Below are 25672 nucleotides of genomic sequence, written 5' to 3'. Positions count from 1 at the left end.
AAAGTAATCAATAGTGGGGTGCCTGGGTAGCTCGCCTAGTAGAGCGTGCGCCCCATGTACAGAGGCTCAGTCCTCGCCGCAGTGGCCATGGGTTCAATTCCGACCTGCGTCCCTTTGCTGCATGTCATCCCCCCTCTCTGTCCTTTTCATGTCTAAGCTGTCCTCTCAAATAAAGTAATAATAGTAAATAATCTTAAAATATATATATATCCTGTATCACTAATTCATTGGTTTAACAATTGAGAGATAGATATATATATATATATATATATATCTCAATTGTTAAACCAATGAATTAGTGATACAGGAGAGCATTAATTCATTCATTTGCATTTAGTTTCAGCTTTGTGTGTTACTTTAAAATGGCAATTAACGGGCATCTAAGTAAAATGTGAATGCTAAAAGATCCTTACACTTAGGTAAAATCAAAACAAATGACTGCAATAGTCACAGGTATTTATTGGCTTTGATCGGGCAGCGATGGAAAAAATAAAAAAAAGAATTTGGAAAAATCCAATCTTTAAGGACACCAATTTTCTTTGTGAATGAATAATGTATCGTAAATAAATAAATGTTCTTCCTTAAAATATACGGGGCATAAGTAAGTACACCCCTATGTTAAATTATTATTTAAGTAAGTACACCCCTATGTTAGATTTGTATTTTTAAAGGCCAGGTATTTCATGGATCCAGGATACTATGCATCCTGATAAAGTTCCTTTGGCCTTTGGAATTAAAATAGCCCCACATCATCACATACCCTTCACCATACCTAGAGATTGGCATGGGGTACTTTCCATAAAATCATCTCTCAATGCAAATCAAACCAGCTATTAGGCTAACTTAAAAATTTAATTTTTAAATCCTACATCAGAATGTTCATCAGAATTTGCAGTTTTGTGCACTGTATCGGAACACCGTAGCAGGAAAAGTGAACACCTACAGTCTTTCCCCTACAATTGCCAGGCTAACGAGAACCCCCGCCAGGCCAAAAATAACGGCAAATATCTATTGTGTTTCCCCTATATTCACCGCCATGAACTGCAGCGACGTACTGCCGTGAGTCCATGAACAAGGCAACTGCGAGTGTGTTATCCAAACTACTAAAGTCAGTTGAAACATTGTCAGTAGCCTAACTGTTAAACAGGCTCGGTAGTGAACGACACACTAACGTGCTGACGGATTTTGTGTTTTTGTCTGTGTTTTTAGCGGAGCTGGACCAGAGAATATGCAGTTAGAACAGATTGGTGACGCGGTTTTGCCCTCACTGTTCCTGGAAGTGATGTAATGTAGCATTTTATGTGGAGTGAGCACTGCGCCGGACTCTGTTTAAAAGTAGCCTTTTGAATGCTTCATTGCTTGAAAGCAACAAAAAAAACAAAAAACAAGTGAGCTTTAAAAGTGACTTCTTTTTTTTTAAATGCTGTTCGGTAGATCCAATTCATGCCGATATGAAGAGTGCTTCATGTGGGATTTTGTAAAGTAACTGACAAATATTTAAAACAACTTTAAAATGTTACATTTACTATAACCCATTGTCTTTCTTATTTGCTCATATCTTCCATGTACATAGTCACTCTTTGCCTTCAAGCAGAAAGTGGGAGACAGCTTTCCTTTCCTTCAGGCTGACCTCAAAACTAAAACTTAAAAAGTAGAGCAAAGACAAAAGAACAATACAATTCTGAATGACAGAAGTAGAATGTGTTACAATGTCTATAATGTTAGATGAAAAACATGTCAATGATAAAATAAACTTGAATCTCATGAAAATTCAGTCCTGCCCTATTTTAAGTTGACACATAATGCCATAGGAGCACTGACAATAACTTATATTGGCTTTAGAGTCTAATATTTTAATTATCCCAGAAACAAAGAATAGTCTTAGCTTTGTCCTTGTGTCCGCCTTCTCAGAAGAACATAGGAGTTGGCTGACAGTGACAAAAGATTTGTTTGCATTTCAAGTGACGGGCGTTTGTGCAGGAAGATTAAACACTAAGGTCAATGTTGAACCTGTAAAAGCACTCGACAAAGAATGGCATTACAGTTGTTATTAATGTGTGTGTTTAAACTGGGTACACACACTTATGTGTTGTGTGTGTGTGTGTATATATAGTGTGTGAGAGGCTTTTAGCAAAATCAACAGGCAAAGCAGCTAAACAGGCTGAGCAGTGGCTATCACCTGTGGAGGATGTTATGGCTTTACTTAGCACACAAGCCCTGCCTTTTAACTTTCAAACTGTGAAAGCAAGATATTAGGGGATTTTCACAAGTCACATAAAGAATCATCTTAGCTGCTGTCACAACTACACACACGCAAAAATATTCCTGTGTCCAACATGAACTGACTGCTGTCACACTGTTTTGTTAGGTATCCAAATCCTTATGATTTATAAACACTGTCAGTCAGACCATTTATGGGAAGTTGGAAAAAAAATTCTGACCCGACACCAAGTTGGATTTGATGGCTCCTTTATCTACATCAGTAAATGCTCACCTCTTCAACAAAACACTTAGGTCAGAAAGGAAAAACTACACAAACAACTATTACAGAGTACAGACTGTGACTTCTCATCCTGAAACTGTGTCCTAAAAATTAAATTTAAATTCTAATAATTTGCAACAACAAAACCTGTTCACATCACAATTTCCACTGATAGCAACTAAAGCATGATTTGCATTTGGTTATGTAGGCAACTCCAAGTGCTTAGTTAAACTTGGGGGAAGATCATCACCTTAGTTAAATGTTGAAAAAGTCAACAGTGACATGAGACAGGGCGTGTTTACTTTTCCAAAAGCAAAATCTCTGCCTTACCTTAACCAGAGCAAACTCTGGTCTATGGTGTCAAAGCCATGCACATTGTATGCCCACCATCCCCTAGACTACCTGCCTAAAGTACTACTTCTGTTCTGTGTGGTACAAGAATGTAGCACTTCTTACCAGTGAATCCAGGCAGCAATTATGTTGTTTGTTTCAGTGGTCTGTAAACATACAGTAATTTAAAGGAGTCAAGGTTGCATTTGGCTGTCATTCCTCATAACGCCTTCCTTTCACCCACAATGAAAGCATCCCATTGGTTAAACCCCATCCTTGCTAAGTGCAACATTATTTACACTTGCTACACTACATTTGTTTTACTATCACAAATGATGAAGTGATAAAACTGCGTTGACATTCACTTAACAAGGTAAGGTCTAAGGCAATAGGTATGGACCACTGAAAATTAAATGGAAAACATGGGAAGCCAATCCAGCTTCAAACCACCATTGTTTACTCCGAACAAACAAGCACACGCACGCACACACGCACGCACGCGCGCGCGCACACACACACACACACACACTTTGTTGACTCGGGATGAGACACAGGAGGTAGGTGGAAAGAAGGGGGGGTTGATGCGGAAGAGGGCTGTCATATATTTTCCAAGACAATAGTGGCAGAGAGTGTAATTTAGAACGACTAGGGGGTTAAATCAATATATTCAGCCATAACACCAATATTTTATTATGGTGCTATAATGGCCTTTGTTAAAAATGAATACACAATGGCAACTGATACCGATATCTAACACACTGGCCACATCTATATGGTCATATCTACGTAACACTACTGTATAAAAGACAGATAAAAAGAAAAATGCCCTGAATGTCACTTGCAAAACAATAGAGTACCTATCAGCCACAGCTTACCTACTTTAACCTCACCATTGTGTTCATGTGAGACAAAGCTATAGCACAATACAGAATGATTGGCAAGCCTGGATTCAAAGAAAAAACTTTCACTCCCTAGATGAGCATTCAGGTCAAAAATAGCCCTGCATTGGTGTGGGCATGTTGTTACAGGTACCAGTGGTAAGATGCAATATGATCCAGAAATAGAATACTATGAGGCCTGATTTACTAAGGAAATGTTATCACACCAACAATCATTTTATCCTGTTGTTATGATTATGATGTTATGCAAGTAGCCTAAACCTATGGTGGCCGACATGGGCAAACACCCTGCAACTTAAGAAAACACACGCAAATAGACAAAACACAAGCAAATTAAGAAAACTGCATTATTTTGACAACACATGAGCAGCATTCAGCAAACGCACTGCAAATGCACACAACCAAATACATAAACGCGCTGCAAATATGAAACGATGCAAAAAGAAAAGCACACAAACCCAGAAAACAAATGCAACAAAAAAACACTGCATCCAGATTACACAACGGAAGTTCTCCAGGCTTCTAGAGGGAGCAGCTAGTGGAACAGCTTGATTTTCGACCCCACGGGTAAATATTAAGTGTATGTTTGATATACGTTTTCTCTCGTTTGGTGGGTGTGTCTCGGCTCAGGTCACAGATGATACTCAATCAGCAGAGACGTGTCTGTAAACTCGTGGTGATAAAACATTTAAAACGGCATCAGCGTTTAACGTTGACGTTTGTTTAAGCCATATTACATTACTGAAGTATAGGCCTCCTCAAGTGTAATACTGTGATTATACAACAACGGTTACCAATAAAATAAGTGTTCAATCTGTATTCATATTGTGGAGCAATTCGCTCTTGAAATACAAAAAACAGACAGGATTTATAGTCCCTCCCTGTTTAGTAAACCAGACAATTTACCGTGGGATTTATCAATCTGAATAAATCCTGCTCGCACATATAAACACAAAACTGCTTTGCTAACTCCAATGTGTTGTAAGTAAGACATCTGCTGAAAAAGTTTAGTTCACAAACATCCAACACACCAAAGTACAAACACATAGCGGACCAGACGCCAGCTTTTATTTTGAAAAGCCGAAGCTCGGGGACGGCACCAGCTGGAAGGGCATGAGACAGGAGCATAGACTGTATATTAAATTCATATTATTATTATTATTATTATTATTAATAACATAATATATTAATAATATACAGTCTATGGAGTTCTCCAGGCTGCAGCCATACCCGACTCTAATAAAAAGGCAGAGCGCTCTCTCCCCGTGGGGTCGAAAATCAAGCTGTTCCACTAGCTGCTCCCTCTAGAAGCCTGGAGAACTTCCGTTGTGTAATCTGGATGCAGCGTTTTTTTGTTGCATTTGTTTTCGGGGTTTGTGTGCTTTTCTTTTTGCATCGTTTTTTATTTGCAGCGCGTTTATGTATTTGGTTGTGTATATTTGCAGCGCATTTGCTGAATGCTGCTCATGTGTTGTCAAATTAATGAAGTTGTTTTCTTAATTTGCTTGTGTTTTGTCTATTTGCATGTGTTTTCTTAAGTTGCAGGGTGTTTGCCCCTGTCGGCCACCGTATTAAACAGCAGAATTATGCCTTACACAATTACAAAGTAATCTCCTAGGAATGTGCTCTTGCAGGTACTTGATTAGTCATCATTGACAGATATCGATGCAGCAAAAGTTGAGCCAGGTTCAACTTTTTTGCCAGAGCCCCTGTATCAGCACCCCCACTGTGCCTGCTTTTGTTCTCACTGAAATGAATGAGCAGGCCATGTATTTTTTTAAGTGATGTTATTGGTCTAAATACTGCCCTACAGTACACGAAGCACGACCAACAACTAAGCAAATCTGACAGTAACACATGACTCCAACAACAAACTGGGCCCTTTGCCAATGCAGTCTTGAAGAACCCTTTCCTAACACTTCAAAATCTTAAAAATAGAATCAGTACATAAGGGATAGTAAACTGCAAGTGATTGTAGCAAAAATTAACTTATGTTACAAATAGGCTAGCTAATTTTCCAGAGCACAGCATAGTGCATCTCTTCTGTAACTTACTCATCTTGTCTGCTGCCTTCAGTAACATCATCAGATGGCGTGGGGCGCGTTGTTTCTGAGGTCCATGTGTTTCAGGTTTCAAAACATTGCTCACTTGGCCTGAAAGTAAAAGATAATAATCTAATATGAATTTACCAAATGTTATTGTAGCATCAGCACTTCGTCAGAAAAATGCGTTAACGTATCTTGCCACTATTCTCAGTTAAACTAGCTAACTTAACGTAAGTTAAGAATGCTACTTTGCATTTATTGTATGTGCACTACATGTCATTAACGTTACTCGAACTGCAATAAATTGAGCTAACTAGCTAGCTAGCTAATTAACCGTAACGTTACACCCACCAAAATAGTTTGCTAACGTTAACCTTGAAGCAGTTACATTAACAAGCTCACCTTTCGTGTGACAGAAATGTGTGTACTTTCTTCTTTATCTGTTCCTAACGTATTTTTTTTTTAATGACCTAACTTGACTTGAAGACATTAGTCGTGTTAGCCATGATCTCTAATCAATCAAACTAGCTACTTCAGGTGCGGACTAAACCATTTGCGCCGTGAACAAAACTAGACTAATTAAAAAAAATTATATAAAAAGAAAACCTTGCAATGGGAATTTTTTTTTTTAAATACTTCCAGAGCCACCAAAACAAACCCAGTCCCACCATCTACTTATTACTCTATACATTTGTTTTAATATAAATACTGTATAAAAATGAAATGACCTTAAAGCAAAGCAGGAGCAACGCTTTTTGGTGCACAATGCCCAATCATGTATGTACTATTGAATCCTAACTGATGACCGTCTGTCCTACTCCACCATATTATTAATCAACTGGTTGCAGCTTTTTTCATTGGTGTGAAAGAAAGTCCACATGTACAAAAATGCTTAAGTAATCATGTAATCTCACACCACAACCTAGAACAGCATGCTTGTTTTTTTCCGACACATCTTTGTATGTACACAGGCCAACAAAACCCACCGTGTATATCCACATCATACTTGTGTCACACCAGAAATAACATTTCCCTGAAAGTAACAGCTTCAGAAATCAAATACAGCAGTTAGTAATCTTTCACTTTCGCACTCAGAAGTACACAAAAAAGGTGACCTGTTTAATACAATGTACCAAAGCAAACATGAAGTCCGCTGCGGATAAGAGGAGCCCTGTTTAAGCAGTCATTAGCAAGTTTGAGTTAAAGAAGCCATTTGGTAAAGCAGTCCTGTCATGGGGTATTTGCTCCGACACTGCTTAAAGGCTGGCTAGTTAAACAGGCAGGGAAGGAAGGGTCAATATTTTCACAGGCAAACCTAAAGAAACAAGGGTTGAGATTGGCTGATAGCTACTTCCCACATTCTTACCAATTCCAACTAGTGCTGGGCCACAAGACAGGATGGACATCCTGCGGTCAACAAATATCAACACAGGATGAAATGACCAACTAATACTTGTCAATTTATGGTGAGAATTAATGCATTAGCCTTCTCACTATTTTTTTTACATAGGTATGCAAAATCCCTGTTAACATACTGTGAGCCAGGGAATAAGAGGTCTATTTATTGACACTTGTCTATAGCTTTATTGGTCTAGATATACAGCACTGTCAACAATATAGTATTTTATTTCTAGGTATTAAATATGATGACATTGCAAAGGACATATGTATATAATGGTCAACAAATATCAGCATACACAGTATAGTTTGCAAACTGCATGTAACCAAATAGAAAATCCCAGTATCGCCTGAATAAATATAAACAAAATAAGTCTTGTCAGGGGAAAATAAAATAAATAAATCTCCAAAAGCTATTCAACACACCAGGCGTTTATTTAAAATCTGGGATCTGAGCATTCAGTCTGTATGACTTCATGTTCAGTGGCCTCTAAATAGAAAAAAAACCCCAGCTCATATTTGATCAACCAGTTCCAGCAACCTAATTGCCTTCCATAGTCAATTTGCCAAGTGCACATTGCCCATTACCACGCACCCTTTTCTGCTTAATTTACTGCGAAGTAAAAATGTGGCAATTTCAATCTTAGAGAGACATTAATGACAGCTCATCATCCAGGCAGAAAAGTAGTTCAGCAAATCAGTGACTTCATCATCCTGGTTGTCCAGGCATTCACTGTGAAATGATACTAACGAGGCAGCAGGGCATCCTGGGAAGCGCAAAGCTGTCTAAAGTTAGTGGCAGTGACTAAGTGAGTGGCATTACACACCTCCTTTAATGGACAACTGTCAAACTATCACATCAGATTTGACCTGAAAAAGATGCAAGCCCAAACTTTAGCCATTTGAAGCCAATCTAAAGCACTTACTGTATTCCTCAATTACCTGTTTGAAAATATGTGCTCTCTAAGGGAATTTAGTTCCACCTGCTGTTCACATTGTAAACTACAAGTGTTCTGTCCCCTCTGCTGAATGGATGACCAAATAGTAAATTGTCAGTAAAAGTTACTGCATACATACTGTACGGCTCCCTTCAGCACAATAATATTAATAAAGCATACATCTTAACAAATTAACTTTGGAATGTAAAGTTTCTGTTTGGAGATCCATTGGTGCCAATTGTATATTCAAATGACCTGTTAGGAAGGTCAGATTGAAGTTCGTAAAACATTGTTTTTCTCATGAGTATTCATAGAGTACAGCACAGTGCACTAGCCTAAATGAGCTTTTGGGAAACTAAAGCATAAAAAAATAAATACTAGGATGAAAAAACTGGTTCTGTGCAACGTGCTTTGTATTGGATGGATGACACACCGCTCCTAGAAACTGATGCTACAACAATCAGTCATCCAAAAACCAACATCCTCAAAGCATTTGAAACATGTTGCTGGAATTGGAGCCAACAGGAGAGCAAGCAGAGAGCTCCAGTCCACAGAACTTTAACAGTGGTGAGAAGAAAAAAAAAATATACAGACTTGCTAGTGTATGCTTCTACCTGGTTGTGTAGTTTGATTTGAAATTTGTCACCTGTTGACAGGCCAAAAATGTTGCACAAACAGGCATAAAGTGTCTACTTGTCAGCAAGGCAAAGTGTGCTTAGCCTTAAAGTGAGCCTTTGACTTTAGGCTGACTGGGTCATTGTGGCTTAAGTGTGTGTGTGTGTGTGTGTGTTTGACCTGGAGCTTGTGGAGTTTAGTCTCTTTGTACAACTTATTGACCCTTGCCATTAAGATTAATTAAACGGTATAATTCACAGTACAACATGGATGGAATTCAATTATTTATGCTATCCAATATGCTCAGAATAGGGATTGTAGAATGTATACAATATTTTTCATTAAGTCAAACTAAAACAGATACTCAACAAAATTCAACTAAATACATATCATTTGTTGTTTGTCTTGTTTTTTTACTCTGATCAAATAAGTGGAGAACCTTCCAATACCGATAGTTAATTTACAGTGGTAACAAACACAGCTTGATAAAAGGAAAGCAAAGGATGTCTTTAGGGTATGTTCAAGGCCTTAAAGATGGAGACTACGCCCTTCCGTCTTCACGGATTATGAAATCATGACGGTGACACTTGGTGTTTGAATAATTTTAATGCCAGCAAAAAAGGTATTGTGTTACACATCTCAGGAGTTGTTTCAATAAACTGAAGTAAAAAATCTTAATTTTCATCATTTACAGTTAGTCAGATTGATTACAGCAAAACCTACTTAGCAGCTCTATTTACGGTCTACACATTGTAATTCTAAAATAACTATGTTCTTTACTCTATTTTTATTTTTTTGTAATCAGCCATATGCTCAGTTTAACATCCAATAAATGGAAAAACCCTTGAAAAAATGGCAAGCAATGCTATAAAGCAAAAGTAATAAACATGTTCTATTGCTCAAAAGCTCAAAAGCTCAAATATTCTAGTCTTTGGGTAGCAGAAAAAAGGCTGTGACAAAATTATGTAATAAAACAATAAATGTATCACAGAATATTCATGTTGAGCTATTTAAACATATCCATGTTGCGGTAATATTTCTAGCATTCAAAAAGAAAAAAGGACACTAATCCAACAAATTACAATGGATATATCCTACATTGTTTACTCAATCATTTTGGCAATAATTAAATTAGAATTGCACTCTAATAATTTGTAAGAAGATCATCATGAAAGAAAAATGCCCTCACTCTCAAAAAGATGCATAGTTTCACTGGCGGTCCCTTCACTGTTCCAAAAGTAAGGCAAAATCTTACATGTTTTCAAGAGGAAAAAAAACATGTACAGCAAACTTAAGGCTTTCTGCGTCTGAAAGAAAGAAAACAAAAACATACTAAAGTTTATAACCCTCATTTTAAATCCAAGGCAATTGCTGGAATCTTATATATCATGGTAAACAGTGCATGCAAACAAACTAATGGTCTTACTTTTGATACCAAAGGCTTGAACTTGTGCTTGCCACTGGAGGCTAATGGGAAGAAAAAAAGTTATAAAAGGGGCGGCCGTGTACACAAACACACAAATTATCCAATTCATATTAAATTTAGAATTCTATGAAAAATAATTCTCAAAAGACCCTAATTATTGATACCTAAGGATGTGTTGGAGAATATTAAAAATGATCATATGGTAATTGCACACTAAAATGACCAGATTTTTTATTTTCATGTCTTGTTTGTTGAATTTGTTGTTTAATTAAGAGCTTACCCTGTTTTCTATGTCCTCCATTTGAGCTGCTCCTTCTCCAGACCCTGAGCGCCTCTTGCGACTGAAACAAATCACATAAGGATAAGGACAACTTGAATTAAATTTTTACAAATGAATCACAATACTGAATAGTGTAATTAGAATGTGTTTACGTTCATCACTTTAGAGACCGTGTCTTCATGAAATCGTTGAAAATTGACATTTTAGCTGTTCAGTAGCACAAACCTTTAATTTACAGTTTAACCATACTATGGAATGGGCCGATTGCTTGGCCTGTGGTATTGCTGGTTGTAGAATTCTCCAAAACCAAATAGTACCCCAAAATTACTTACAGAAGGACCCCAAACCACTTATGATGCAACTCCACTGTATAGCCTACTACTGACTTACAGCGTAGGCTACTTCTACATCAGAGGAAGACATTGTACTACTATATTTACCTGACAGAGAACGTGGCAGATTCAGAATTTAATCACAAAATATCACAATTTAAATAGAGTAATCAGACAGTTGCCTCATGGACTCATGGCAGTGCGCTACCCACCCGGCCCGTTATGAGAGCTAATCAGCACCTATCTGTGTTAATCAACTACCAGAAACGGAGCGAGAAGCCTACAGTCTCACATTTAGCCGGGCTCTGGACTGTTTGTGTGTGCAGAGAGAGAGAGAAAGAGAGAGAAAACATTTTAGTGTTGTCTTTTTCGTCACCGTTATTGCATGTTGATATCACCACAGTTTAATGAGGGCGGCGTTGTCTCGTCTTATCGTTAATTAATTGAACACTTCAGCAGAGGTGTTAATTTCCATACAGGTTTAGTGGCTTGACGGTTAACGTTGAAGTATGGATTTGATTCACCGGGGTATTTTACCGACGGTAATGTTATTAGTATTATAAGTTAGCAGTAGGCTATACTTAATTAACCAGACCCAGGGTGAAAACTGCTGTATTTGGCCGGTCAGCTCCGAGATTGTCTTGCATTGCACAGCGCTGTGGAGGAAGCTCCGAGATTACGTTATGTTCTGCCTGTGTTTAGAAGTGGTGAATGTACAGCAACTTAATATGATATAGTGTCTGATTTAGTGTTGGCAAATGGCTTTTTATTGAGTTTCCTCTTAGCAAAATAATAGACACGGAAAAGCCAGCGTTACGTAGCGCCTTTTTCAAAGACGCACATACATACATACATACAAATACAGAGGCGTCTCGCTTTATTAGATAGATGACCGAGTTTTTAACAAGGTCCGTTTGATTAAGAAAAAACCTAAAATACACATTTTTGTTACAGACAATCCTTTTATCCAGTTTCTTTCGTTCAGTGTATTTAAGTGTAAAACCTTTCAACAGTTTTTTTTTGGCTTGTATTCATTTTGATCCTTCCCCAACGTTATCCACTTCCCTGTATTAATGTGTAAAGAGGGCAAAACTCCAGCAACACTTAGACCAATAAAGCTGCTCTATATACAAGTGTTGCTGGAGTTTTGACCTCCTAGACTTCTTTACGCTTCTTTACGCTCTCCATGCACCTTGGAAGTATGTGAAGTTGTGCCAGAAACCCCCACTCGGTTTCTCCTGTATAAATGTTTAAACAGTTCTTGCTGCACGGGAAAAAAAAGTATGTGGTACCTAAATACATTTTTAAATTCAAATAAAATAAAATATTTTGGTTGGACATAAAATTGTGACATGATGTCATCAAATACATTAAAACACACACATAGAAATATCACAACCTGTAGTACTTGAGCAAATACTGTACCTTGCTGTTGGGCACTCTTGTGTTAGTGTCTCAATGTCAGTGAATTGCACAGCTTGTCCTCCACCTCTGGTCTTAAAAACATTGCCCTGAGAAAGTCAGAAAAAAAACAACAAAAAAACAACTCAGATGTCCAAAGGAGAACACAGGAAAAAACACATACTCACAATCAACAGCTAAAACAATAGCAGTGTCCCAGTAATATATAAATTAGGACCTCAATGTGACATCATACAGAAGTTGATATAGCCAAAGTCATGCAAGACATAAAATAATCAGTCTCAAATTAAGCAATTATGTAGTTTTACCTTGATCAATTTGGTCTCGATTTCCCCGTCTGAGGCAAGCTCTTGATGTCTAAGCACATACTTGTGGCATTTAGACAGAGCTTTCTCGTTCGGGGTCGACACCTTGATTGCATTGGGAATGATTGGCTGCATGACAGTGTCTAGGTCCAAATTAGAGGCTGGTTTGTGGTCTACCCATTTCTCCCCACCCGCAGAGTGTGATCGCCTGTGCGTTGGATGAACCGGAGGGGCCGTCTGGTGATCCCAGTGTAAGAAAGACAAACCAGGAAGTTATTCACAGGTGACACCAGCAGGGACCATTTAAAGTTTGTCGGGTGTTAGTAGTGAAGGTTGATGATTAGAGGGTGCTAGCTTGTGTTGGAAATGAATGTACTACTGGAAGTCCGAGAGGGAGACTGGGCATGTCCCACTCGAGAGAGTTTTAAATATTCATCTTTAGAATTTCAGGGAGAATAAGTATTTCCATGGTGTTGTAGCCCTCTACATGTAGACTCAAATTACATCCCAAACAAACAATATTCTGTCCTTCCAGCAATACATATTTCCATAAACTAACTAAAAAACACTGCATTGACAACAGCCCAGTAGAGTAAATACAAAATGAACATGCAAAGCAGCACAAAAGTAGTGTGAAAATGGGTTTAGCAATTAAGACTACATGCAAACAGTATTGAAAATTGATACAGTGAATACATTAGACTATTATAAAGATTATTCTGTTTTGGTTCCAACATAATGGGTCAATAAGGAACTCCACTTTTACTTGGTGCTCCTAATATAAAGTTTTGTATGGCCTGCTGTGGTTGAAAGAGTTCATTTCGACATGGTAGTGGTTAAAGTCAGCCTGATAATCAGAGTGAAATTTTTCGTTTCACTTCATTAATCATTCATTATGTGAACCGCTGAAAAGAATCTGAGACGCTGGCAGCAATTCAGAAGTCTGGAGCCAGGTTAGGTAAAACTATAATTTTACAATACAAAGCAAATCAAAGGCATGAGTCGGACCTTGACCAAAAGAGCAAGCAGTTACACATGTACATATTTTGTAAGAAGCCAAGTATCTCAAAATGGAACTGCAGATTTTAATTTGGTGGTTTGGTCCTCATGTACAGTCATACCATTTCTAATTCAAGTAAAGGTTGTAGTTCACATGTATACAAGGGTACCCAAAACCAATATGTCTGCTATTCCCATGGGGACATTAAAAAAGGAGCACTAGAAGACCAGACTTTTTTAAATTATAGCAATAGTTAAAACCGGGACAAGCTGAGTACACTGAAAATCATCAGCGTTGTGCCACATCAAATCACTCCATGCAGAGACTAACCAAGCTCCAACATTGCAATTCAATTCAAAACAACTTTATCCCTAAAGGGCAATTCAGTTATATGTTAAAGAGTCCAATGATGATTTTGATTTTGTTAAGTGTATTTTTCCTTACCCATTTTGGTGTACTTTTTATGAATATCTGATTAATAAATGTGAACTTTCTGCATCACTCTTTTAAAATGTGCAATACTGCTGCTGCCTTGACAGCGTTTTCTGGGATAAACAGGTGTTTGTGTGCGTTTATTTTTGTGGCGATAGTCCGTTTAGTCATTTTGCTATTGAAATATGTGATGATACGGTACAATGAAAAAGAAATTCTAGAGAGCAGTTCGCAATAAGCAACAGAAAGAACTACAAACATGATATAACTACTGCTACTACTGAGGATGAAGTTGCAAGTCAAGAGGATTTACAAGCGAGACAGGTCAGTGTGCCTTATAGTCTGGATAAGAGAAACACCAGCATACACTGATGCAGCGCTTCTACTTGATGCATTTCTAAAACAAGCAGACATCTGCTGATAACATTACGGGTGCAGTTCTACACTAAGGCAAGGCTTAAAGTTCAGGAGCGCAGAGAAAAACTAAACACATCCTGAAGGACATCTAGGCTCTAACACACAAACTAACCCTTGTGCCTGCCTCTAGGTCGAGCCCATAGACAAGAGTCGTAGCAGTGGCACCAGTGTCTGTGGCCAATCGCTGGCCTCTCCTGCGACCCACGCTGCTGGTGCCGTGGCATTGGGCGGGAGTCCGGCTCCTAGCTTGGCTGCTTGAGTCTACAGGGAACTTGTGCTCCCAATCAGAGATGCAGGAGGCTACTGAGGGATAAGCTGAGGAGGTGGTGGTGGAAGTGGGGTAAGCGTCCTGAACTGCCCTAACATTGGCTCGATTTTGGTGGGAGGGAGTTTGGCTGAAGTCCTGAAAAGTGAGGGGATGGGGCCAAGCATTGTGGATGTTAGAGGCTCAAGATGAACACAAATACAAAACAGGGTAATATAGACGCTGTGTACAGAAAGCATCGAAATCTCATACAATTCATGATTAAGATTTTCACAAATGATGATTAGCAGCATGCACAATTTAACATAAAATAAAGGTTCATAAGAGAGTGCACACTGAAGGAACAGGCAGCGTTACAGAGTAAATAACTTACATGAAGTGGTGATGGCGAGGCAGACCTCTTCTGGCCCGTTCCGTGATCTCTCTGCCTTGAGGGCCTCTCAGGTTTCTCTGGGCGCTCGGTGGGAAACCCATCGCTGCCACAGCTACTGCTCTCTGTAACAATGGCCTTGAGCTGTTTCAACTTTTCATCCTTCACCCACAACTTGTTCTGCATCTCCAGCTGCTTGGCGTTCACTCGCCTCTCCTGATTAGAAAACACCAGCGGGAAACAATTCAAAGAACGGTGTCATCATCTAATCCAGCCTCATCATCTAATCCAATAGATGATTGAATGTATGGCCATAAATGACCTCACTGAAATGTAGAGGGATGCAGAATACACAATACACAAGCAAAAACCTCTGCACCTCTGCTCATGCACAAGAAAGAGTAATCTTACAAAATCTTATAATATTTTACTTGTTTAGTAGTGTACTGTATGTCACACTAGGTTACTAACAAATTAATGTAAATGGACTGTTTTTATATAGCGCTTTTCTAGTCTTAACGACTACTTAAAGCGCTTTTACATAGTACAGGAACTATTCACACACATTCACACACTGTGGCCGAGACTGCCGTACAAGGTGCCATCAGATAAACACTCACACACAGGGTTCAGTGCCCAAGGACACTTCGACATGGGACTGCAGGGCCAGGGATCAAACCACCAACCTTCCAAGTGGCAGGCGTCCGCTCTACCACTGAGCCACAGCCACAATGAAGAGGACAGCATGGCACAAACAGCTCCATTGATGCAAATCAATGACAAGTATGTGCTAGCCCTCAATATACAAACCCAAAAATAGTAGGTAGTACTGTAGTACTGTTGATAAATCTACTTACACACTCCTTCTCCCACTTGAGTTTGGTGTCTGTGACCATGCCATGCATTTGCTGCTCCATGCGCCTCCTCTCTGACAGCTCTCTCTGTAGCCGTTGCTCCCGGGTCTCCAACTCATGCTGAAGTGAGCGCTTGTCATGTTCATACATGTTCGTTGTCTTCTGCAGGATATCGACCTGAAGAGAAGGACCAGTGATGCGAGAAAAAAAAAAAAAGTCAAAACAGTAACTAGTAACTACAGTAAGCTTCTCTTTAAAATAACAAGTGAATTCACATATCATTACTTGTACAGGCGTGTTTAGAATGTTGTAAACCAAATGGAGAAAAGAGTAGAACAAGATAGTTCTCTAAGTGAGGGAGACACCTTGTATTCCAGGGTTTGGGATTTTTTCTCTAATCGCTCTAGCTCGGTCCTCTGGTTGATGATGAATTTTTCTTTCTCGCTCAGTTTGCTTCGCTGATCATGGAGGAGCGTCTCCTTTGCATTGAGCTGACTGTCAAACTGCTCAATCATAGACTTCAGTGTACTGGCTGTAGGAGAGAACACATTAATCTTAGACGGTAAACATTTGGCTTGAACTGGTTTTTAACTTTTACAGTGTTTCCCACACAGACTAATTTGTGGCAGTGCGCCACAAAATCAACACCGGCCGCCACATTTTATCACTTTTTTTTTTTTTTTTTTTTTTTTTTTTAATTTACGCAGGGTAGACCATTCGTTCAGCTGCATTTCCCTGCTCTCCGTCACACACACACACACACACAAAGTTCTCTATGAACCAGACAATTATTTGTGGCGTAGAAAATGGACCTGTACCAGTTTTGTTGAACTGCTCGGCCAACATCTGACGGACACGATGCCTCCTTTCCAGGACCTCAATCAGGCGGGGCAACGTCTGATCATCAGCTGGGTCCACCAGCTCACAACGAGGCATGGCTGGAATGCTTTCCATCAGCTGATTCAGCAGAGCTGGGTCATCTACTGTGTGAATAACAACACGTCATGGAAAGGTTTGTGTGTAATTAGTGACATACAGTAAGTAAAACCGCAACAATTCTGAAATGCATATCTGACATGTAAGAATACAGCATGACATATGCACAATGAGCTAGTACTAGAGATTTACAGGCATTACTGGGACCTCCTTGCTCTTCCAGGCGATGTGACAGCTCATCCCTGAAGGCACGGTTTCTGTGCCTGCGTCCTGCAGCAAGGGCACAAATTGTCCGGTCAACCGGCCGTGCCACCTCCACCTCCTGGGTCATCTCTGCAAAGCGCATCACCAGCTGCAGCACATTCGATGGAAAACCATTAGAAATACACTCCCTAACTTCCTTAAAGCACCCACCAGTGCTACAATTCAAATACTAATGTTTTGAAACTCAACCGTGAAATATGTATCTGTGATGAAATTTGTATATTTGGGGGACCAGGGAGTGTATATTTAAACATCCTGTCAAATTGTCATTGTGGTTTTATTGCAAACCAGTCAGCAGTTATGACAGTTCAGACTCAAGATAAGAGGATTTTCTTCTGGGAAAGCAAGTGATATTAGATAAGATGTTACATTCAAGCCATTCTGCAGCACAAATGCAATGCCTTACCATAGTTTCGTCATAATCATCAGCCTTCGGGTTGACACACACAATCATCCTGACTTTTCCTTCTCCATCAAAGTAGTTTTTAAACAGATGTGTAACTTTAGAGTCCCTGTATGGCACCATCTGGAATAAAATAAAAGGTTCTGTGAAGCTGTACCTACTAAGCAATTACCAATAATAACAACAAGAGAATCGTCATATACAATAATACACATGATAAAATACCAACCTTATTAGTTCCACACATCTGGTTTTCACGTAGGACTTCCATACATGTACGCAGTGTCATCAAGGACTGGTTAATATTACCTGTTAATGAGACATTACTAGAGACGCTTGGTGCCTGAACAAACATAACTTAATACACTGAAAATCTGCCAGATACACAGAAAAAAACTATGGTTTATCTTTAGCAGAAGCCCACAGTAAGGAATGAACGGACCTGCTTCACGGAGACGGCTTCCCTCTGCTCTGGTTCTGCTGGTGCGTTCACTACCTGCCAGGTCAACCAGACACAGCTGGCTCACATTCACCTGGTTTTTGTCCTGCAATTTAATAACACACTGTTAGCGTCACCAAACATTGGCTGGAATCCTTTGTGATGTGTACACAGCCTGAGTAGCTTCAATTGAATACCAGAAAGGATTCACTGGCAGTCTTTGAATAAACTTCAATTTAATCATAGAAACAAAATGTACAAAAAAAGAAAAACTTGTTTTCAATATGTAATGTAATGTAATATGTTTGGAGCTGCGTGTTACCTGTAGAATGTGGTCCCCATCAGCATCAAGTGGTGCCTGGGCCAGCTTTACTGTGAACACACTGTGTGAGCGACTGGATTCACGGTTAAGTTGTGTGTTGGCTATCCTCCTTTTCTTTTGCCCTGGAGACACAGCAAGGCATCATTAACAACTGTAACAATATAAGTCAAATCTATTCTTTATAAAGTCAACAGATTTATTGCTTTGTCCATTTTTTTACTGATGATATGATTGGTAAACTCAATAGGTATGCTAATAATGGCCACTGGAAGCTATAACTCAAAAATCTGCACAATCATTGTAACAAAGAAAAGTCCTGGCTGCCTCCTTATACGCAATACAGACGTTTAGTTAAAAATCTTTGGTTACACCTTACTTGAAGGTTTCTACATAAGAGTAACATGACACTGTCATGAACGTGTCATAAACATTATAAAACAAGTCATAACACGTTTATGACATAACGCTTCTGTCATTAAGTGTCATTCGGTTTTTGTCATGACAAGTTAGGGCTAGAGTTAGGGGTCATGTGTCATGACAGTGTCGTGTTCATGACAGTGTCATGTCCCTCTTATGTAGATACCTTCAAGTAAAGTGTTACCAACTTTTTAATAATTATCCTGTTAAAGTTTTTTAATGGTTTCCATCACGAGAAGATACAAAAAGGTAAGAATAAAAACATGCCAACCGTGCCAAACTTTGTAATTCAAATTGGTCGGCATGTAGGGGAATCCGCATAACATAATACATAAAACATAATACAATGCAAGTATGCAAGAAGAAAGTTATTATTAACACTCACCCTTCCAAAAAACCCCAAAAGCCTCCTCTGTAGATTTGACCTCAACTTCTGTGCAGCCAGCCACATACATATTATGATTCTGATCTTCCCGGAGAATCTTAGATTGGGGCGGTCTGAAACAAGTTAATGAAAAGAATCAACATAACGTAACACACTTATGTATCGCTTTAGTAAGACAAGCAGCAAAAGCTAAAAAGACAAATGCTTGATGTTAGTGTCAACGTTAAAATAAAATACAATCTAGGAAGACACATACAGGGGTAAAGACTAGGGGTGTAACGATACACATATTCGTATTGAAACTTTCGGTACGAGGCTTTCGATTAGGTACGCATTACAAATATTAAATTGCGTGAAATATAATGTTCTCAGTGCTGCTGCACTCAACAAGGCAACCCAAATGACATAACAGGCAACGTGCTGTCTGCTCCTCCCACTCCCGAAGAAAAACACTCTACTCCAGTCAGGCATGCTACGCTGAACTAGCTCATTTCAATATGGCTAGTAACGTTAATGCGACTATTACCTGACCAGAATTAGAAGACCCTCCAATAACCAACAGGTCTGGCCTTTGGAGCCACTTTGGTTCCCCTGTAAGTTATGAGGGTGATGGCACGAGAGTGGTGGATAAGAAAATAACGGTATGTTGCATCTGCTACACGAGAATAGGCTACACCAGTGGGAATACTACAAACATGTTGACTCATTTACGCCAACATCACCTCAGTGTGTCAATAACTGGAACTAGACGAAAACAAGAAGCAACACACACGCTACAAACTATCCCGCAGCATTTAAGCAGCAATTTCCAACTGATTCAAACCGCGCAAAAGACATCAATGCGGCGACTGGTACATTTATAGCCGCGGATATGAGACGAGGCCCTACTCTGTAGTGGAAAACGCAGGTTTTACGAACATGGTTAAAAGTAATTGAGCCCCGTTACACTATTCCTTCACGAGCCCATTTCAGCCAGACCGTAATTCCCGCTTTGTACAAAAAAACAAAAGCCCAAATAGAGAACCAATTGTCCGAAGCACGGCTGGACGTCAAGGGCTACACAAAGCTACCTGACTGTAACATGTTAACACTGTTTCATATGCTGCTAAGAAGACACCCCAGAAGATGGGTCCAGTATAGCTCTGTCATTGTTCAAAGTAAAACATATCATACTTTATGATGTTAGTTTAATAAATAAAAAAATTTGTAAAAATCAAGTAAATTTCTCTGGCATGTCTTTCTTTTTGCTGTATCGAAAACGTACCGAACCGTATTCAACCGAACCGTGAATTTTGTTACACCCCTAGTAAAGACACATGCAAAGTGGGTTTTCACACAGGCTTCAGCCATTCAGGGACGTTATGTTTCAGGGAGCCAATCCTTGAAGACAACAACCACCAAAAATGATACAAAGCAAGAAAGTTACACCTATGCTTTTTACAGGACTTTGGATTAATGGGATGGAAATGCACTGATGACCTATGCGACAGCAGCTATAGCCAAGTTACGACTATGAATAAACAGAGTACTTTGTAATGTACTTTGACTGGCAACGTACACAAACTCATTGTTCCGTACAGGCGTGCCTCCACCGAGCCACCTAACAAAAACAGGATTTTGTGCATCTTGTCAACATAGAACTACAAAGCATAAAAAGTAAATGTCTCAATGAACTTATTCAGCACATACATGGAACACAGTCAAAGTGGTTGTATGCAGACAAGTGGTTGCACAACTACTTAAAAAACATTTGTAGATCACATTAGTAGCGAGCAATTGTGTGGGTTCAGTTGGTATATTTGTAGAGCCATTTCATACATGAAAAGCACCACAAATAACCTGAATACAAATAAGTGTTGTACAGACAACCCTTCAACATGACATTAGGTTTCAAAAAGCATGGACTGATTTGAAATCCTGTCTCCTACTTTGGTCTGATTGGGTCAAAAGGAGCATCTTCGAGGAGATCATAGATATAGTTGTTGTAGACCTCGATGTAGGACACAAAAACGCTGTAACAGCAGTCTTCATCCACATTCTCAGATTTACACGCCTCCTCTGAGCTGATCATATCTGCGCACTCTGGGTCAGCCTTCAGTCTAAAAACACAAACCGCAAGAAAAGCAACGCGATTAACTGCAGTCAACATGTACTTTAAATTCAGTTCTCTCCAACTTTATTAGTACTTGTGAACACCATAAATCGTATAGAAAGTAAAAAGTGAAATATAGCTACCTGGAGGATGGCGTTCTGGGCACTGACTGCTGACTGTCTCGCTTCTGTCTCTCCAGGAGAGCATCAACTTGACCCTGGATCTCCATCCCATTTTTGTCATCGGGTTTGAACACCTGAAAAACAAATAAAAAGATACAAAAAGTCAAGTAAATATCCCACCATTCATCCAAAAATATAATCCTTTTTTTAGAGACAAACTACACAACACATTAATGAATGAAAGACTTACAAATCTTTTGGCCTGAACGGGGTCGATGCTGTTGAAGAGCATGTCTAGACAGCGGGGGAGGAGTCCACCTTCCCCAGGAGAGCCGGTCATGGTGAAGGTCTTACCACTTCCAGTAACACCATATGTAAACAGCAGACCTATGAACATAGGATATTACAAATAAATAACCACTTTTCACACAGAGGATTAGGGAAGATGTTGATGATACAGTATATTAAGGCTGTTTTATGCTTTTATTTATTTTATTATGCCCCCGCAGACCCCTCTGCGTCAACGCAAACCCCTCTCCGAGCCCTCCGCCGTAGCTCGACGCGCACCTCCAAAAATGTGTAACTTCGCATCGAGGCTACGCAGACCGCAAGGACTGCGATTGGTCAACTCGTCCTGTGTGTTGATAGTCGGTGTTTCAAGCAGCATATTGTGGGGAGTAGCAACATGCTAGTTCACGGACATAAGCTTTGCAAATAAACTCAGACATATTTTAGTTACAATGACGGGGTTATCCGTTTGTAAAGTGTCTATATGTCAGTAACGTTTTGAAATTAGCACTTCTCCAGCAAGCAGTACTTTGTGGGCAGTTGTGCAAACGTTTGCTAACATAAACTGGCTGGCAGACACCTCGCAAATAACCTCAGACTTATCACCCCCTAGCGTTATGGCGGTGAAATGCACCGTGATGCAAAGCAACCACGACGCAGAACTATGAAAGGGTCACGGCGCCGTAGGAGCGACGGCGTAGCTACGGCGTGGAGTTGACGCAGAAGCATAAAACAGCCTTTATGTTGATCAGAAAAAAAACTTATGTGCGTGATTACATGTTGTGTCTGAGCAACGGTCCAAATCCCAATCAGACTTCCATAATTAAGCAATTATCAAATGTTTGTTTTCAAACAAATTTTCTGTTGACCTAAAGGATACATAGTCAATTGATGGGATTCTGCACAGTGGACATAACACGTTTCATGCTTCAAATAACCTTTAATTCACTTACCATTTTTACAATGAATAAGGTCCTCGATCAGAGGCATGGCAACATCCTCAAACAGCTCCATTTGAGTAGTATTAATACCAAATACTTTTTTAAAGGAGTACTGTGTCTAAAGGATAAACAAAGAATAACATACAGTACACGTGAATGGCATTTAACAGCAAATGGGGTAACAAGAGCAATTATTTTACCATCGTGTTAGTATCAAAGAAAGTCTCAGGTCTCTACTGAATACAATTATGACTAAACCACTAGGTAGGGATTTGTTCAGTATTGTATCATTGTACAGTATCTTTGCTGAGCAACAATAAAAACATCCAACCAAATCACAGACTTAATAAAACCATCAGGGTCATTTGACAAGACAAACTAAGTACTGAGAGCTGGGCAATATATCGATATTATATCGATATCGTGATATGAGACTAGATATCGTCTTAGATTTTGGATATCATAATATGGCATAAGTGTTGTCTTTTCCTGGTTTTATAGGCTGCATTACAGTAAAGTGATGTAATTTTCTGAACTTACCAGACTGTTGTAACTGTTCTATTATTTGCCTTCACCCACTTAGTCATTATATCATCATTACTGATCAGTATTTATCAAAAATCTCATTGTGTTAATATTTTGTGAAAGCACCAATAGTCAACACTACAATATCGTTGCGGTATCGATATCGAGGTATTTGGTCAAAAATATCGGGATATTTGATTTTCTCCATATCGCCCAGCCCTACTGAGAGCAGACATTTGTTGAGGTTAGGGCTGAACGATTAATCGTTTTCAAATCAAAATCGGGATTTGAAAAAATGCGATTAGCTAATCATGAAGACCGCTATTAACTGAATGCAAATATTTAGTTGAATATTTGGTGTAACGTTTGGTTTAACATTTTTTATTCCTCTTTTTATTATTATATTTACTGTTTGTTCACAAGATAAATGCTGGAATAATGTTACATAGATACATTCTACATACACAGATTGTTTTACAGAAATGTCCTATTTTCAGTGGATTTTTAATTTACTTTTTTTCTTGATCGTACAAGGTGCAATATGTAGCAAACAAATAATCGCAAATCGAATCATAATCGCAATATCTGGCAGGAAAAACGCAATTTGATTCCCCCCCCAAAAATCATTCAGCCCTAGTTGAGGTCAACTGACATATACGACTGGTGGCGTCAGATTTTTTTTTCTGTTTACCTGCTTGTTTAGACAATAGCTCTTGAGTGAGATATCAGGAGGGAACAACAACAGGTTTAGATTGTCAATTTGCTTTACATGCTCAGATGACTTGCCAAGCAGAGAGGGCTGCAACACACTTACCTCTTTGTATTCCCCATTGCGGTTGGCTTTAAGGCCATCAGGAGCATGTAGCTGAATAGTGGAGCTGCTGATCATTTCCACACAACATTCCTCATCTTCTGCTCCAAGTGGACGTATACGGCAATATACCTACAAAGATGAATGAATAGATGAGGTCTACTTTGATGAAGCCATCACAACTGGAAGAACTACATTCAGATAAACCTAAATTGAACAAAATATCTTGAAGACCAATTCACCAATTCCATGTTTCCATCATTAACTCCACAAATGTCTGCTTCTACTGTTTCAGTTTCGGGAACAACAAAGTAAGCAGTGGTCACTTACTCCAACAGGATCTTTCTCTATGTTGGATGCCTTTTTTGGGCCTGGCCTCCGAGGAGTCTTCCCTTTGCTGTAAGTGATAAAGAAATACAGAATCAATGTCAAACACACAAAAATGTATGCTACATGAATAAGACACATGACTAATTAATAATCCAGATAATTCACCTCAGTAATTTACACTATGTGGACACCTGAACCTTACCTAGCTCACAATGAGGTACAGTCCATCCCCAAACTCTTTCACACCAAAAGTGTGCCCATACTTTTGGCCATATAGTATCATATTATGTGGTATACTCGCTTAACCTTAAGTTATTATCTGTTACGCTAACTAACGTTATTTAAGGTGTATATCAGGTGTCACTTGCTAAGGACAATTCACAGGTGACGGGTCAACAAAAATATGAACCTCACATTATGACATTTGCCCCTTTAACATGAAGCTAACCAAAGTTGGATTAAGTTTGTATAGAAATAGAACACACATTGGTGACAGATTAGATGTACTGTCAGTTGAAAAGTAAATGCTGAGCTCACACACCGACCAGTTGCCAACAGTCAAGCAGCGTTAGCTGACCAGACAGCAGCGAGCTATGCTAACAACACGAAGCTAACACTCTTTTTTGCAATAACGTTACAACTGCAAGCAGGTTACGTTATTTACTTGGATCGCTTTGCCAACACAATGCATAGTTGTAGATTGTTAGTCGTTTTTCGAGCTTAATATAAAAGATAGATTGTAATACTCACTTTGGTCTCTGCATTGTTTGTGTTGTTAATCTCCTCTCCACTGAACACAGAGCGCCTCCTCTTCTCGATTTGAAAAATTCCCTCTGTGAAACGTTTTTCCGCGTGGCTAAAATTTCAACCAATCACAGTGCAGATACGGTGGTCAGCAGCGGAAGTCCTACCTCCAGAACCTAGCCCTGTAGAAAACGTAGACAATTTGCGTTTCCTATGATGGCAAAGGCACGACCAATGAGTATAATAATAATACCGGTAAGTATTATTATAACCTATTTGGACCATGGATCTATAATAAGAACGAGCATGATCCGCCCTACTCTGCCTCTGATGGCTAGTTCTCGTTGCCTTCGTTGGATGGAGTGGTACATGAGGAGTGAGATTGGTAAGGGTATTAGGCTAAGAATACCATGGTAAACCAAATAGGTTATAATAATATAATATAATAAATATTATATAACCTCTTTGACAGCCCTGCGTTTTTTGTTATATCTAGGATATATCATTTAGAGCATGTTTTGGAAAGGTTTAAACTGAATATTTACTATTTTTGTGATTTACAGGCTGAGTAGTAGGCTAGTACGGAAGCGCATTGCATTCACCATAGAAAATTACGAGATCCTGATCTCGTAATTACTAATTTGTTTTTTCTATGGTGAATGCAATTCGCATCCGTAAATACGCTTCCGTAGGGCTAGTCCTCATAATTGTGTCAAAAAACAGAAAATTTTATTTGCATGTAGAAGTTAATTCCTGACTTTTGACAAAATAACTCAAGGTCCACTAATTTAGCCTAGTACTAAAACCCACTACTTGTAATGTACTGCTAGGAAGCTACTCAAA

At 39.1% G+C, this 25672-nt stretch overlaps 1 protein-coding gene across 10 annotated transcripts; it reads right to left on the bottom strand.

Annotated features, from left to right (window-relative positions):
• Positions 1 to 9294: 9294 nt before the first annotated feature.
• LOC144532615 (kinesin-like protein KIF23) lies at positions 9295 to 24916 on the bottom strand. Of its 10 annotated transcripts, none has more exons than XM_078273519.1 (23): positions 24836 to 24916; positions 24086 to 24152; positions 23759 to 23887; positions 22432 to 22537; positions 21441 to 21577; positions 21212 to 21324; positions 20905 to 21075; positions 18977 to 19089; positions 18175 to 18296; positions 17856 to 17958; positions 17643 to 17722; positions 17417 to 17536; positions 16939 to 17098; positions 16629 to 16793; positions 16176 to 16342; positions 15814 to 15987; positions 14960 to 15172; positions 14434 to 14724; positions 12476 to 12709; positions 12171 to 12256; positions 10414 to 10474; positions 10134 to 10174; positions 9295 to 10014 (listed from the first exon to the last, which is right to left on the bottom strand). In XM_078273519.1, exons 1-23 carry the CDS (start codon positions 24847 to 24849, stop codon positions 9999 to 10001), a joined length of 2883 nt encoding a protein of 960 aa, XP_078129645.1. In that variant the 5' UTR covers positions 24850 to 24916; the 3' UTR covers positions 9295 to 9998. The 10 variants fall into 10 exon arrangements, with proteins under 10 accessions (XP_078129645.1, XP_078129727.1, XP_078129810.1 ...); XM_078273601.1 differs by having other exon boundaries at positions 16629 to 16790; XM_078273684.1 differs by having other exon boundaries at positions 16948 to 17098.
• Positions 24917 to 25672: the final 756 nt, after the last annotated feature.

The sequence above is a fragment of the Sander vitreus genome, chromosome 1 (genome assembly GCF_031162955.1).
Source record: "Sander vitreus isolate 19-12246 chromosome 1, sanVit1, whole genome shotgun sequence".
NCBI classification, from domain to species: Eukaryota; Metazoa; Chordata; class Actinopteri; order Perciformes; family Percidae; genus Sander; species Sander vitreus.
Note: the sequence above shows the minus strand (reverse complement) of the source record. Positions and strands in the feature narration are given on the sequence as shown.

What these genes read in the sequence shown, in the direction of transcription:
- LOC144532615 (XM_078273519.1), bottom strand. An exon ending in ATGGGGACCACATTCTACAG is followed by an intron (nt 17,959 to 18,174) that starts GTAACACGCAGC and finishes ATTAAATTGCAG; the next exon opens with GACAAAAACCAGGTGAATGT. An exon ending in TCGAGACCAAATTGATCAAG is followed by an intron (nt 12,257 to 12,475) that starts GTAAAACTACAT and finishes TGACTTTCTCAG; the next exon opens with GGCAATGTTTTTAAGACCAG.